Here is a 17,188-nt window from a genome sequence, read left to right as displayed (position 1 = left end):
ACTTCCTTAAGCACCCTGGGATGCAGACCACCTGGCCCTGGGGATTTATCTGCCTTCAATCCCTTCAATTTACCTAACACCACTTCCCTACTAACAAGTATTTCGCTCAGTTCCTCCATCTCACTGGACCCTATATGTGTATGTATATGATATTTACTTATTTTAGTAATTCTGGTATCTTGATATTCCAGCCTCTGACTGTATTGGGGTGAAAAATTCCTATTGTCTAATACACTGAGAAAAGAAATGACAAACCAAAGTACTAGGTACATGCCAGAATTATTTAAGATCTATTTGTAGCCACAGCCTGTGGTGAGCTTCTGTTGATGTGGTAGACTATAAACTAACAACGTCACACAAAATACAATTTTGTTTTCTGCAGGCTAATGATGATGGCTTGTTGAAGAGACTCTTGGATGGGGGTGAAATGTATGATTATGATCTCATAGTCATTGGTGGTGGTTCTGGAGGACTTGCAGCCTCAAAGGTACTGTGTTTGTCTCTTATATAGTGAGAATGCAATCTGATAAGGTTTATCTGTTGTATTGCTATAGAAACTCGGAAGCATTACTTTAACCCCACAGAGACTGTTAGCTGCTCAGTTCCATGCATACAATTAATATGATTTATTTTTTGTAAATGACGCTTGTTGAATTCAATGTCCCTTATGTGTCATCAGTCCAAATTTAACAAACAAATCAGTGAACATTTACCCGTCCTGTACCTAGGTAGAGTAAGTAATACAAGGTTAACCTGAAATGCTTACATTTTTTCACTAAACGAAGGAGATGTCCTCCTTTTTTTTAAAAGAAAGGGGCTTCCCTTCCCCCACTGTCAACTCTGCTCTCAAACGCATCTCTCCCATTTCACGCACATCTGCTCTCACCCCATCCTCCTGCCACCCCATTAGGAATAGGGTTCCCCTTATCCTCACCTACCACCCCACCAGCCTCCGGATCCAACATATAATTCTCCGTAACTTCCGCTACCTCCCAATGGGATCCCACCACTAAGCATATCTTCTCTCTCCCCCCCCCCCCCCGCAGGGATTGCTCCCTATGCGACTCCCTTGTTCATTTGTTCCCCCATCCCTTCCCACCGATCTCCCTCCCAGCACTTATCCTTGTAAGGGAACAAGTGCTACACATGCACTTACACTTCCTCCCTCACCACCATTCAGGGCTTCAGAGGGTCCTTCCAGGTGAGGCGACACTTCACCTGTGAGTCGGCTGGGGTGATATACTGCGTCTGGTGCTCCCGATGCAGCCTTCTATATAATGGCGAGACTCGACGCAGGCTGGGAGATCGTTTTGCTGAACACCTGCCAGAGAAAGCAGGATCTCCCAGTAGCCACACATTTTAATTCTACGTCCCATTCCCATTCTGATATGTCCATCCACTGCCTGCTCTACTGTCAAGATGAAGCCACACTCAGGTTGGAGGGACAACACCTTATATTCCGTCTGGGTAGCCTCCAACCTGATGGCATGAATATTGACTTCTGTTAATGCCCCACCTCCCCTTCATACCCCATCCCTTATTTATTATTTTTTTTCTCGTTTTTTTTCTCCCTCTGTCCCTCTCACTATAGCCCTTGCCCATCCTCTGGGTTTTTCCCCGCCTTACACTTTTCCTTCTCCCTGGACCTCCTGTCCCATGATCCTCTCATATCCCTTTTCCCAATCACCTGTCCAGCTCTTGGCTCCATCCCTCCCCCTCCTGTCTTCTATCATTTTGGATCTTCCCCTCCCCCTCCCACTTTCAAATCTCTTACTATCTCTTCTTTCAGTTAGTCCTGACGAAGGGTCTCGACCCGAAACGTCGACTTTACCTCTTCCTAGAGATGCTGCCTGGCCTGCTTTGTTCACCAGCATTTTTTGTGTGTGACATTTTTTCAGATGTTTTCTGCCCTAACCAGTGTTTCCAGGGCACTATTTTTGTTGCAGACTAGAGATTAAGGTAACTATCTTTTTGCTGTGAGATCTTTCCTGCCCAGTTGAGAATATAGGGGCTGTAATTCTCATGCTCACACTTGAGTGGGTATAAGTTAGTTTCATGGGTGAATGGTGCCAAGGCTGACAACTGGATATGTAATACCATACTAGTCAGAAACGTGCGTTATCTGTTGGTCCTAGAAATGTTGAGCAATAACAATTGATTAATATGATTACTTAAGGAACCAATAAGCACCACCACTGAGTATCTAGTCTTGATAACATTACCCTGCTGCTGAGACTTATGTTAGCTGTTGGATACAATGATTCAAATATCCTCATTTCCTAAATGTATACATCTGAGTGGATGCATGTTTTCTAAATTACACAAAGTCCTGTTGCCCATTACCTCATATTTTAATCCAGTACACTTCATACATTTTACAAATTCTTGGCCTCGCCCTGTCTCTGCGATTATCCACTTAATCAATTTCCTGTATTCACTGTGTCTCCAGCCTAGGTTCTGAGTTCCAAAATTCCTTCTAAACTGACCTGTTTCGTCTTCATTAAGATGCTTCAAAATTTCTTTGACTGAATTTAAGGCAAGATATAAATCAATTAGGAGTACCGTGGTGGTGCAGTGGTTAAACTGCCTATCTATTAAGAGATCTACTTGTACCTTTTTCAATTTAATCTGTAATTTGGGGGAAAGCATCCTAATGAACGTAAAAACTGCAGGATTGGCATTTAAAACCCTTCTAAGTTACCAGTGTTCTCCAAGGAATAAAATCTGACAGTCTTTCCTTTTCTGACCTACATGTTACTCCAGATTGACTCTTCAGTGCCCTGTGAAGTGTCTAGCAAGCCACTAACAATACATTTAATCAGAAGGAATAAAACTAGACAGGCCACCTGGCATCAGATTTGGACATGACAAAATCATAGCTGACACAGTCGACCTTGCAAAGTAGTCCCCTCAAACATCAGGGGGCTGGTGTCCATATTGGAAATGCTGCCCAGCAGCCAAACCATGCACTAGCCCGACATAGTCATACTCACACAATCGTACCTTCCTTTACAGTTATACCTATCAGAAGGCACATTACAGTGAAATAAAGGAAGAAAGGAATCCTCAACATTAACTTCAGACTCCATGACAAATATGAGAAGGAAAACTATTATAACGGCTTATCAGTGCTCCTCAATGTTGAACAGTACTTGGCAGCAATGATGAAAGTGTAGAATTTTCCTGGTGGTATATAGATGCCTTGTCTCTTTGGTGGCAGCTGAAGTAAGGTTGAGTTCCCCTTAATTAAAGCTGAAACTGATTTCTGCCCCATGGTAAGGTAGGCTCCACTGTGCAAGATTAGCACTGTTTGAGCTGGATCCCGATCTGGTCAGTGATTTGGAAGAAAACCACTGATTTCTAATCTTTGAGTAAAAGCCAGACTCGTGCAGAGCAGCTGTATAGATAGCAGTAGATACTCGGGTAGAATTTCCCTGCATTATGTTGGAATATTGACTCTCCATTCCTACATCAATTCTGACCTTCTGTAAGACCAAAGAACACAGAGCTGGTCTTCACCAGCTCTCGCAGTGTTCACAAGGTCTTGCTAGTCTCCTCCCATCTTTCCCAGATACAAGCTCAGGGAAGGTTGAGGAGTTATGGAGCATTGCTTTTGTTCAGCTCATATGCATGTATCCTTGGCAGTTTTTTCTAATCTTTTTGTCTATCTGAATATTCCTATTTTGGTAAGTTTACCTTGACTGAGGCTGCCAGTTCTGTCTGTTGGGAAGAATCTTTACTCTCTGATGTTGTTTACAGGAGGCTGCCAACTTTGGAAGGAAAGTCTTGGTGTTTGATTATGTTGTGCCAACACCTTTGGGAACATCCTGGGGTATGTTTCTATGCTTTCCCTTAACTAAAACATTAATGGATTTGCATATGTGTTTGGGCTTGCTTTGCTTCTACATTTGAACTTGGGTTTAGTCTTTTCCTAAATATGGTACTTGTTCTGATAGAATCTGACATGAATGCCAGTCATATATTTCTGCCATTCTAAAATCAGAGCACTTGCCCAGCTTTGTATCATACTGCAACACGTACCAGACTTAAATATCTGAGTTGTGAATGAATAGTCAATGAAGGAGATATTTGAAAATTAAAAGATCTGTGTGTATGCTACAGCTTTTTCTGTTTTAATATTTGAGATTGGTTGTAGTGCCCTCTACAATGCCATACTCCATTTTGGTGGTTCTTAAGTCTTAATGTATCTCCTTTCTTTTGGAGGTCTTGGTGGTACGTGTGTAAATGTAGGGTGCATTCCAAAGAAGCTGATGCACCAGGCAGCTATCCTAGGGCAAAGCTTAAAGGATTCTCACAAGTTTGGCTGGGAGTTTGGAGATGCAGGTAAGATTTTTAAGTAATTTGATTGTTTCATTTTGAGTTTGATGTGTTGAAATACTCACATCAGACAAATCTAATAACTGGTGGAGTAGTGTTAAATTAATTGAGTTGAAAAAGTTGGTTAAACAAGGCTGTGTTCAGGTCAGTTTTTCCATGCAGTTGTAGAATTAATGGAGTTTATGGCTTTTGGCCCATTTGGTTGCTAATCTTTTAATTTAACCAAGTAGCCATGTTGTCTTTTTAGAAGGTGGTGAGTAAAATTGCTTTTATCCCTTATGTAAGAGTCACTTTCCCTTTTGAATTTTTTTCTCTAAGAGTAGAACTACATTTTAAAATGTTTGATCTTTTTATTTAAACATTAAAGAGGGAAAAATGGCAGGTGAATGCTGTTAGATGAGGATATTAAAACTTCATGATCAAAGTTGAGGAATTTTTGTTTATGAATTACAGTTGAGCACAACTGGACCAAAATGAAAGAAGCAATCCAGAACTATATTGGCTCTTTGAACTGGGGTTACAGAGTGGCTCTGCGGGATAAGAAAATAACTTACATTAACTCCTATGCCGAGTTTGTGGAACCACATAAGATAAAGGTACAATACATATTATTACATGTAACTGTTTTCCAGAAATACTATGACCCTCTGCTTTGTGTTCAGGTCCGTCGTCTGCAGTATTACAGAAATATTGCGGCTTCAGAGTATTTGACCCAAATGGTCTTTGTTGTTAGAAATAAGTCACTTATCTCTCAGTCTTTGAAAGTCATGGCACTTCAAGTGCTTATTTGGGTACATTTTAAATTTGCCATTATTTATATTCACATCCAGTAAACATCCAAGATGCAAAAATAAAAACACCAACTCAGTGACAATGAAGCTGCAAAACATGAATTGCATGCGTTGTCACACTACCCTGTGATACCTGCATGCCTTACCTAAAGTAAACTTGAAGTTGGACTTACATTTTGAATTGGTTTAATGTTTTGAAGTTACAAAACAAGTTTCTATTATCTTTGTTCTGGTCACCAATATGCAGAATGGCCTCCTCAGTTCCTCTTACATTGATGTGTAATTTCCTTTGAAGTCACATACTATACTGACATGGGAACTATTGCAGCTTCATTATCACTGGGTCAGTGTTTTTATTATAGAATCTTGTTTATTGGATGTGAATTTTGTTGGCAAAGTCAGCATTTGTTATCCTTGATCGGCTCTGAATTGAGGTAAATAAGTGTTAATGGCATGTAGGTTTGGAGTTGTGTCAAATGTCGATTGTCCATTTCATGGATGCTGCCTGACTTTATTGAACAGGGAAGTTTTAAGTATTTTTCCCCTTTCTCCTCCTGCCCCCAGGCAACCAGCAAACGGGGCAAAGTGACCTTCCATTCAGCAGAAAGATTCATCATTGCAACAGGCGAAAGACCGCGTTATTTAAATATACCAGGAGATAAAGAATACTGCATAACCAGGTGTGGGATGATAAATATTGCCATGGACTAGTTTTTCCCCCTGTGCTGTGTAACTGATATAAAACCTGATTATGCTGTTGATCATCATCTGTGGAACCAAAATATTAGGATGGTCAGTATCTCTGAGTAAGGTTGATAAGAAAATCCTTCTTTAATTCTGAGCGTGAATTGAAGCAGGTTCAAGCCTGTTCTACCTGTAATGAGATCACAGGAAATGGAATTTTGCATTTGCCTGCAGTAACTTTTAATTCCTTTGATTATTATGTGTTTCCCTGTCTTCAAAAAAAAAAAAAAAAAAAAATTGAAGACTGCTCCCTTTTGAGGGGGGAACACTCCAAAGAATCCAAGAAAATATTTCACCTCGTCTCTTAATTGAGTGACTTCGTTTATAATCAATGATCCTTGTTCTGTGTTCCCCCATGAGAGGAAATGTCCTCTCCACATCATTGTTGAGGCACGCCCAGATTTTGTATGCTTTACCTAGTCTCCTCACTGCTTTAAATTCCAATTGACTAGCCTATTTAACTTTTCCTACAAGACATCTCAGCCAAACCAGGTATTAGTCTAGTGAAGCATTTGCATTGTTCCCAATGTATTAACATCCTTTAATGTTGTTTGTGTATCTAGATGTCCTCCCTGAACCATAAATCCTGATGCAGGGTTTTGATCTGAAGCATCAGTAGTTTCTTTGCTCCCACAGTTGTTGCTTAGTCCAGTAGCTTGTTTGTTGATAACTGAAACATGACCTTCCTGTTTTTATCCAAGGGGATTTGAATGCCGTACATACTGTGGCTCTCTTAATTTAGAATCAGAATCAGGTTTATTATTACTGACATCGGTAGTGTAACTTGGGATAGGCACCTTCCTATGGACTGTTTGGTTTTCCCTGGTGTTGAGCCAAAAGTTAAGGACTGTTCGCAGATCTGATAGAAATAAGGCATGCACACACAATGCTGCGCACAACACATTTTATTGCCAAGTTACAAAAAGTGGTACTTGTCTCAGAAGCGCACTAAGCCTGTTTAACTGCAGCTTCCTGTTCCAATAGGTCCACAGCGTCAATTGCAACCTAGCCTGTGGTGAGCCCACATCCAAGAAACCTCGCCACCAGTGTGCACATTCTTTTACACCCTGGTCACTTCTCTCCACCCCTACCTGGGTTGATCCTTTGTCCAGGTTGACCCGGACACTACAGGCTCAGGTCTGCAGAGACCGTATCTTGGCCACCCTTTACCCCACACATTCATACATTTGATCCCAGCAATTTTTGCTTGTGCTCTCTGATTGACGTTTTAGGATTCTTACTACGCCGGAGTACTCTTGCTTCTTTCCACAGTCCAAAAGATGTATCAAGTAGGTTAATTGGTTATTGTAAGTTGTCCTGTGATCCAGTAGGGTTAAATTAGAGTTGTCGGAGCTTGCTGGAAGCGCCAAATCTGCATTGTATTGCAAAATAAAGTGAGATTTATTGTACTGTGGCAGCAATACAGTGCAATACATAAAATATACCATAAATTACAATATGAAATATACAGTGCACTTAAAAAAAAATAAATAAATAGCGCAAAAAGGGCTAGATAGTGAAGCTACATTCATCAGTTCATTGTCCATTCAGAAATCTGGTAGCAGAGGGGAAGAAGCTGTTTCTGAAATGTTGAGTGTGGGCCTTCAGGCTCCTGAAATACCTTGCTTGTAATATCAGCCTTTTGTGAATCTTGTGTGGATGTCTAGATCAGAGTCTTGCAGTCTCTGTCCTCCTTGAAAATGTTTGTCTCCCTCAGCTGAATCTAGTGGTTTTGTATGATAGGAACATGCATTACGATGTAAATTGACCTTGATCTGACTAAATGGCTGGCATTACAACATCTCAGCTCAAACAACTCTTTAACAAAATGATTTTGAGTTTAAATTTTCCTGTGTACTCCCTCTGCCAGATGTTTAGCCAGTTGATTACACATCTCTTCACAATCTCCTTGCATTGAGGAAGTGTTCTCTCTTTGCAACACCCACAAAATGCTGGAGGAACTCAGTAGGCCGGGCAGTATCTATAGAAAAGAGTACAGTCAACATTTCAGGCTGAGACCCTTCAGCAAGACTGGAGAGAAAAAAGGATGAGTAGAGTTAAAAGGTAGGGGAGGGAGAAACAAGGTGATAGATGAAAGTGGGAGGGGTGAAGTAAAGAGCTGGGAAGTTGGTTGAAAGAGGTACAAGGCTGGAAAAGGGGGAATCTAATGGGAGAGAACAGAGGCCATAGAAGAAAGAAAAGGGGGCAGAAGCACCAGAGGGGATGGGCAGGCAAGGAGATGAGGTGAGAGGGGGTAAAGGGATGGAGAATGGTGGGGAGGGGACACCATTACTTTAAGTTTGAGAAATCGATGTTCATGCCATCCATCAGGTTGGAGGCTACCCAGACGGAATATAAGGTGTTGTTTCTCCAACCTGAGTGTGGTCTCATCGCAACAGTAGAGGAGGCCATGGATTGACATATTGGAATGGGAAGTGGAATTAAAATGGGTGGCTACTGGCAGACAATATATCAGTAAGACCTGATGTGGATTGGGAGAGCACTTCACTGAACACCCATGTTCTGTCTGCCAGATAAAGCAGGATCTCCCAGTAACCACCCATTTTAATTCCACCTCCCATTCACATTCTAATGTGTCTACTGTCATGAGGTCACACTCAGCTTGGAGGAACTACACCTTGTATTCTGTCTGGGTAGCCTCCAACCTGATGGCATGAGCATCCATTTCTTGAACTTTCAGTAATGCCACTCCCTGACCCCTCCTTCACCATTCTTCATCCCCTTTTCCCCCTCTCACCTCATCTTCTTGCCCGCCTATCGCCTTCCTCTGGTGCTCCTGCCCCTTTTCTATCTTCCATGGCCTTCTGTCTTCTCCTGTTAGAATCCCCCTTTTCCAGCCCTGTATCTCTTTCACCAATCAACTTCCCAGCTCTTTACTTCACTCTTCCAGCCCCCCCACCCCAGTTTCACCTACCACCTGCGTTTCTCCCTTCCCTCCCCCCACCTTTTAACTCTACTCTTCATCTTTCTTTTTTCTCCATTCCTGCTGAAGGGTCTCGGCCTGAAACATTGACTGTACTCCCTTCCATAGATGCTGCCTGGCCTGCTGAGTTCCTCCAGCATTTTGTGTGTTGCTTGGATTTTCAGCATCTGCAGACTTTCTCATTGCTCTCTTCCTGGACATGTAGAGCTTGCTGATCATCTGCAATATCTGATATAAAATTTCTCAAGTTAGCTATGAGAAATCAGCACTTATCAACGACACTTATGCATAGATGCTAAGCATGTAAGGTACATAGTGGCTGAGATTTGTGGTCAGCATAAAGCATGTTTTTTTTTTAAACTTGAATTGAATTGACTTTATTACTTACGTCCTTCATATACTTTGAGGAGTAAAAATCTTTACATTATGTCTGTCTAAGTGTGCAATTTATAGTAATATGCAACAAGACAGTCAATATAGCATAGAAATACAATTGTATCAGCATGAATTAATCAGTCTGATGGCCTGTTGGAAGAAGCTGTCCCAGAGCCTGATCCTGGCTTTTATGCTGTGGTACCGTTTCCCGGATGGTAGCAGCTGGAACAGTTTGTGGTTGGGGTGACTCGGGTCCCCAATGATCCTTCGGGCCCCTTTTACGCACCTGTCATTATAAATGTCCTGAATACTGGGAAGTTCACAGCTACAGATGCGCTGGGCTGTCCGCACCACTCTCTGCAGAGTCCTGCGATTGAGGGAAGTACAGTTCCCATACCAGGCAATGATGCAGCCAGTCAGGATGCTCTCATTTGTGCCCCTGTAGAAAGTTCTTAGGATTTGGGGGCCCATACCAAACTTCCTAAACCGTCTGGGGCAAATGAGGTGCTGTTGTGCTTTTTACACCACACAGCTGGTGTGTACAGACCACATGAGATCCTCAGTGATTATGCTGAGGAACTTAAAGCTGTTCACCCTCTCAACCCCACATCCATTGATGTCATTCATTCCTCCTGTCTCCATTCCTCCTGTAGTCCACAACCAGCTGCTTAGTTTTGCGATTGAGGGAGAGATTGCTTTCTTGACACTGTGTCAGGGTGATGACTTCTCTGTAGGCTGCCTCATTATTTGAAATTACTTGAAAAGTGAACTATGTTACCTTTATCTTGTTTTGTTACTTATTATTTTTATTATCATGTTCAACAGTAAAAGGAAATGAAAAATCAAAACTGCAGATTCTGAAATAAAATATAGAAAATCCATGAAATGGTTTGCAGGTTCTGGCATCCTCAAAGTGAAGTGGGTAACATTTCAGGTTTGGGGCTCTGTCAGAGTTGAGAAAGAGGAAAGCTGATTATTTTTTCAGTAGGAATGAACGGGGAGGAATGGGTAGAACAAGAAATATCTCTGCGATGTGTTCGTAAGGGTTAACAGAGTAGTTGCTAGTGTAGTAAGCTGCATTGCCTGTGTGTGTAATAATGAGCCTCTGGGACAATATAAATAATTAAAACTGGGCTAATACAGTAATGGGCAAGTGTCCAGAACTAATACAGACAAAGAATGAACAAAAATTGTCGAATTCACTCAGTCTGGGATGCAGCAATGTGATCAGACAAATGGTGTGGTGGTGTTCAGACTTGCATTGAGTTGCATCTGATGAGACCCTATTGATGGGTCTCAGCCTGAAACATCAACTGTCTTAGCTATAGATGCTGCCTGATCTGAGTTCCTCCAGCATCTTGCGTGTTGCTCAAGGTTTCCAACATCGACAGAATCTAGTGTTTAAAACCTATACTGAGCCTTATTGCAACTTAAACATGGTGTCACAGGCAAAGGTTAGAATGGGGTGGTGAATTAAAGCAGAAGGAATGTGCCTTTCCAGATAGATGTTGAAGATTAGCCAATGTGCATAATAATTACTTCATGCCCAAATTTGAATAACAATTGTACAATAAGGGAGAGGACATTAAAGCAAATTATTGATTCTCATTTGCTTTGCTTATTTTTGTTTCCACAGTGACGATCTCTTTTCACTGCCTTATTGCCCAGGGAAGACTCTGGTTGTGGGTGCTTCGTATGTCGCACTGGAATGTGCAGGATTCCTTGCTGGCCTGGGATTGGATGTGACTGTCATGGTGCGCTCAATTCTCCTGCGAGGATTTGACCAGGAAATGGCAGAGAAAGTAGGAGAGCATATGGAAAGTCACGGAGTGAAATTTCTGAAGAAATATGTACCGACTAAGGTAATGTCACAAACCCATTAGCATTTTCCTATTTGTAACGCGATACTACAATCAGGAGATGCAGTACGGTGTATTCTAACTCTAGATTGTATAGTTAATTTGAGGGAAGGACTTCTGTACAAATCTGATGTTTGCAACATCAGAATCAGGTTTTAAATATTTTTTGTTAAATTCCTATGGGTGCTGCAGATCTGAAATGAAAATATTGGAAGTACTCAAGTTGGGCCACACTTGAGAGGAATGTTAGTTCAGACTAATGCTGTTGGTCAGAGATCTTGTTGGATGATAGAACAGGTTTGAGGAGCTAAGTAGACCAATTCCGCTTCACATTTTCAGTCTGAATGCAATAGAATGAAAGCTGCAATAGAATGAGTTTGTTCTCACATTGAAGAAGAGTTTCGGCCTGAAGTGTGGACTGTTTATTCTTTTCTATATTCTTTGCCTGACCTGAGTTTCTTCAGCATTTCCAGCATCTGCAGACTTGTGTTCATTCTTTTAATTTTCTACTGATTGAAATTAGCTGACAGAAACTAAGCAGCTGGTATCATTGTGGTGTGTAGTGTGCTTCTGGAGGGTTTGTCAAGTTGTACAGTGTTATACATTTCTAAAAAACCAAGGGTTGGCATGAATAGGTCAGGCAGCATCTGTGGGAAGAAACGGAGTTGATGTTTTCCAGCTGCCACATGAAGTGAATGTTTCCAGCATTTTGTTTTAATGTACAGTGGATTCGGGTTAATTGGGCCATTGGTTAATTGGGGCAGCTGTATATTTGGGACAAATCTTAAAAGTACAAAAACTAATTAAGAAAATAGCCGAGATTGCCATTGTTTATTTCAGACACTACGCTGCTTAATTGGGATGAGACTGCTGCCGAACAGTTTCTAACTTGCGTCAGTCGCGTGCACTTATTTGACTGTTAAGCACTACATAGTGCTTCGAGCAAACAGTTTTTAAATGGGGTCAGTTGTGTGTGTTTGTGTTCAAAAAGCAGAATCGGGTTTATTATCACCGGCATGTGTCATGAAATTTGTTAACTTAGCAGTAGCAATTCAATGCTATATATAATATAGAAGGAAAAAAATCTACAATATACATATTGAATAGATTAAAACAGTACAAAAAAACCCCAGAAATACACAAGGTATAGGAGCAGGAGTAGGCCATCCGGCCCATCGAGCCTGCCCCGCCATGCAATACGATCATGGCTGATCTGTCCATAAACTCAGATCCATCTACCTGCCTTTTCCCCATAACCCCTAATTCCCTTACCATGTGAAAACCTATCTGTTCCTTGAATGTATTTGGTGAAGAAGCCTCAACTGCTTCTCTGGGCAGAGAATTCCACAGATTCACCACTCTCTGGGAAAAAGTTTCTCCTCATCTCCATCCTAAATCTTCTCCCCTGAATCTTGAGACAATGTTCCCTAGTTCTAATCTCACCTACCAATGGAAACAACTTTCCTACATCTATCTTACCTATCCTTTTCAAAATTTGGTATGTTTCTATAAGATCCCCTTTCATTATTCTGAACTCCAGAGAGTATAGTCCCAGGTGACTCAATGTGTCCTCATAGGTTAACCCCTTCATCTCTGGAATCAACCTGGTGAACCTCCTCTGCACTGCCTCCAAAGCCAGTATATCCTTAAGTATGGAGACCAGAACTGCACACAGTACTCCAGGTGCGGCCTCACCAGTACCCTGTATAGTTACAGCATGATCTCCTTGCTCTTGAATTCAATCCCTCTAGCAATGAAAGCCAACATTCCATTGGCCGCCTTAATAACCTGTTGTACCGGCAAGCCAACTTTTTACGATTCATGCATAAGCACTCCCAAGTCCCTCTGCACAACAACATGCTGCATTCTTTCACATTTAAATAATCTGCTCTTCTATTATTCCTTCCAAAGTGGATGATCTTGCATTTACTAACATTGTATTTCATCTGCTAGACCTTGGCCCACTCACTTAACCTATCTATATCCCTCTGCAGACTTTCCACATCCTCTGTACAGTTTGCTTTTCCAGTCGGTTTAGTGTCATCAGCAAATTCTGCTACGCTACACCCAGTCCCCTCTTCCAAATTATCAACGTAAATGGTAAACAGCTGCGGGCCCAGCACTGACCCCTGTGGCACCCCACTGACCACAGACTACCAACTGGAGAAACACCCATTTATACCAACTCTCTGCCTTCTATCAGTTAACCAATCCACTATCCATGCCAATACACATCCTCTGACTCCATGCATCTGTATCTTATTTATAAGTCTCTTGTGTGGCAGCTTATCGAATGCCTTCTGGAAATCCAAGTATACGACATCCACCTGACCCCTCTATCCACTGCACTCATTATGTCCTCAAAGAACTCCAGTAAGTGTCAAACAGGACCTGCCCTTTCTGAATCCATGCTGCATCTGTCTAATGGAACCACTCCTTTCTAAATGTTTCGCTATTTCTTCTTTAATGACAGCTTCAAGCATTTTCCCGACTACAGATGTTAAGCTAACTGGCCTATAGTTGCCCGTCTTTTGCCTACATCCTTTTTTAAAAAGTGGCGTGACATTTGCTGCTTCCAATTCGCCGGGACCTGCCCAGAGTCTAGAGAGTTTTGATAAATGATTACCAACACGTCTACTATAACCTCCGCCAATTCCCTCAGCACCCTGGGATGCATCCCATCAGGACCAGGGGACTTATCTACCTTCAGGTCCTCTAGTTTGCTCATCACTATCTCTTTAGTGACAGTGATTTTTATCGAGGTCCTCACCTCCCATTTTGTCCATAACATCCTTCTTTAGCATAATAAATATACAGGTTTCCCCCACTATCTGAATGTACAGCGTTCCTATGAAACCATTCGTAAGCCGAGATGGCGTAAAGCGAAGAAGCAATTACCATTAATTTATATGGGAAAATTTTTTGAGTGTTCCCAGACCCAAAAAATAACCAACCAAATCATACCAAATAACACAAAACCTAAAATAACACTAACATATAGTAAAAGCAGGAATGATATAAATATAGCCTATATAAAGTAGAAATAATTTATGTACAGTGTAGTTTCACTTAACAATTGGGAACTTGGAGCCAAAATCGATTTGTTGAAAAAAATTGGCACGTACATGCATGTGCACACACCTGCCCGTGCAAGACTTCATGGTCATGGTAGTCTTTCTCGGGGTAAACACAAGTTTAAAGCGAGCGCCTTTTTTCATAAAAGCAAAAATCCTCTTTTGGTTAACGAAAACAGGTACTAATGTAGGTCTTTCGTAAAAGCGAGATGTCGTAAGGAGAATGTTTGGAGAGCGGGGGACACCTGTATATTAAAATGAGGTAGTGTTCACGGGTTCAATGTCCATTTAGGAAACGGATGGCAGAGGGGAAGAAGCTGTTCCTGAATCACTGAGTGTGTGCCTTCAGGCTTCAGTACCTCCTACCTGATGGTAACAGTGAGAAAAGGGCATGCCCTGGGTGCTGGAGGTCCTTAATAATGGACGCTGCCTTTTTCAGGTGCCGCTCCTTGAAGATGTCTTGGATATTTTGTAGGCTATAACCCAAGACGGAGTCAACTAAATTTACAACCCTCTGTAGCTGCTTTTGGTCCTGTGCAGGAGCCCCCCCCCCCCACCATAGCAGACAGTGATGCAGCCTGTCAGAATGCTCTCCATGGTACATCTATACAAGTTTTTGAGTGTATTTGTTAACATACCAAATGTCTTTAAACTCCTAATAAAGTATAATCACTGTCTTGCCACCTTTATAACTGCATCAATATATCAATATGTTGGGACCAGGTTAGGTCCTCAGAGATCTTGACACCCAGGAACTTGAAACTGCTCACTCCCTCCACTTCTGATCCCTCTGAGGATTAGTATGTGTTCCTTCGTCTTACCGATCATGAAGTCCACAGTCCGCTCTTTTATCTCACTGATGTTGAATGCGAGGTCATTGTTACGACACCACTCCACTAGTTGGCATATGTCACTCCCGTACACCCTCTCATCTCCATCTGAGATTCTGTCAACAATGATTGTATGATCAGCAAACTTATAGATGGCATTTGAGCTATACCTAGCCATACAGTCATGGGTATAGACAGTAGAGCTGTGGGCTAAGCACACACAGCTGAGGTGCACCAGTGTTGATCGTCAACGAGGAGGAGATATTAGTGATTTTTGTCACTGATAGTTGGTGAGAAATGAGCAGTAAGATGACTCAGAACTACTTTGCTCATTGCTGTTTCAAGCATTGAGGCTTGGAGATGCCAGAAAAGATCAGGAGTGAAAATAAAACAATTTCACAACTTCAAGTTAAGAACTATGAAAAATTTGAAGGTGTTGACAATCAGGAATGTTATAATGAAAATGAAGATTTGGAGGATGCAATCGTTGAAAGCATTGTACGAAGGCAGTCCATTATCTGCACTGATTTTTTCATTTAGTCAATCAAAAGAACACAGCCAAGTACACTGGATGAATTCCTTCTTTGACAACTATTAGGAACTAATACAGTTTTATAGTACTGTAGTAGTATTGGTTATCATAGAGTCATAGAAAACTAAACAGAAGCAGGCTCTTCAGCCCATCTAGTCTGTGCCAAACCATTTAGATTGCGTAGTCCCATTGACCTGCACCCAGACCGTAGCCCTCCATACCCCTCCCATTCATTTACCTATCCAAGCTTTCCTGATACAGGAAATCAAAGTTGCATTCACCACTTGTGCTAGCAGCGCGCTCCACACTCGCCACTCCCTTAGCATTTTATGTCACCCTGAACCCATGACCTCTAATTGTAGTCTCTCTCAATCTCAGTGGGAAAAGCTTGCATTTACCCGGTCTACACCTCTCATAATTTTGTATACTTCTATCAAATATTCCCTCAATCTTACTTGTTTCAAGGATAGTCCTAACCTATTCAATCTTTCCTTATAAGTCAGGACCTCTAGTCCTGACAACATCCTTGTAAATTTTCTCTGCGCTTTCAATCTTATTTACATCTTTCCTGTAGATAGGTGACCAAAACTGCAAACAATGCTCCACATTAGGCCTCACCAATGTCTTCTACAATTTCAACATAACATTCCAACTCTTGCACTTAATACTTTTATTTATGAAGGCCAATGTGCTAAAGATAAGGTCTTTATGACCTTATCTACCTGTGACGCCATTTTCAATGAATTATGGATCTGTATTCCCAGATCCTTCTGTTCTATCACACCCCTCAGTGTCGTACCACTCAATGTGTAAGACCTACCCTGGTTGGTCCTCCCGAAGTGCAACACCTCTTGCTTGTCTGCATTAAATTCTATCTGCCATTTTTTGAGATCCTGCTCCAACCTTTGATGGTCTTCCTCACTGTCCACTACACTCCCAGTCTTATTGTCATCACAAATTTGCTGATCCACTTAACCACATTATTCTCAAACAAGAACGGGCCTAGCTTCGATCCCTGCAGGACTGTAGTCATAGGCCTCTAACTTATTCTGTATTTCATTTAAATACATAATTTGTTACCCAGTTAAATGGTAGTTTGTCATTTATTTTACACTTTTTAAACTGCTTTCATGAGACTTTGGCTAATTGGGACAGCCACTTAATTACTTGCCTGCTGTGTCTCAATGAACCAGAATCCATTATTTGTATTTCTGGCCTCTTCAGCTTTTTGATTGACATCTGATATGCATGCATTTCCATGATTTATGTAAAATTTCTTTAAATTCCAATTTGACCATCTTTTCAGGTTGAACAGCTGGAGGCTGGAACTCCTGGGAGACTCAAAGTAACTGCAAAGTCCACAACGGGTAGAGAGGTCATTACTGGGGAATATAATACTGTGAGTATAATGTGTTACAGTCTTCACTTATTTTGAAGGACAGACTGATTTGGGGTATGAGTGGAAACTAGTCTTTGAACAAACAGTGTAAATGAAATTGAAACAACACGCTGATATTTGTTCCTATCCATAAAGAATCTATTTTCATTTGAATGGATATTGTAAAATGCTTTTCCCTCTGAGAACACTAATTCTATGCTGGGCAGTAGTAACTGATGCCTAGCCATACTTGGTTTGAGCTAATTCAGTGTCAGACCATGGAAGGGCAACTGAGTGCAAGACAAACCCTGTCTTCAAATTGC

At 41.5% G+C, this 17,188-nt stretch overlaps 1 protein-coding gene across 1 annotated transcript in view; it reads left to right on the top strand.

Moving 5' to 3' along the window:
• txnrd3 (thioredoxin reductase 3) overlaps positions 1-17,188 on the top strand; it is a 70,176-nt gene that overhangs the window by 20,120 nt on the left and 32,868 nt on the right. The window contains exons 4-10 of the mRNA XM_072280230.1: positions 383-487; positions 3,760-3,832; positions 4,225-4,344; positions 4,792-4,934; positions 5,694-5,809; positions 10,829-11,054; positions 16,794-16,886. Coding sequence (XP_072136331.1) covers positions 383-487; positions 3,760-3,832; positions 4,225-4,344; positions 4,792-4,934; positions 5,694-5,809; positions 10,829-11,054; positions 16,794-16,886 — 876 coding nt within the window. The remainder of the gene's footprint in view (positions 1-382; positions 488-3,759; positions 3,833-4,224; positions 4,345-4,791; positions 4,935-5,693; positions 5,810-10,828; positions 11,055-16,793; positions 16,887-17,188) is intronic.

This window comes from Mobula birostris, chromosome 16, assembly GCF_030028105.1.
Source record: "Mobula birostris isolate sMobBir1 chromosome 16, sMobBir1.hap1, whole genome shotgun sequence".
Taxonomy (NCBI): domain Eukaryota; kingdom Metazoa; phylum Chordata; class Chondrichthyes; order Myliobatiformes; family Myliobatidae; genus Mobula; species Mobula birostris.
The sequence above is the reverse complement of the archived record's forward strand: the minus strand, read 5'-3'. Positions and strand labels throughout refer to the sequence as shown.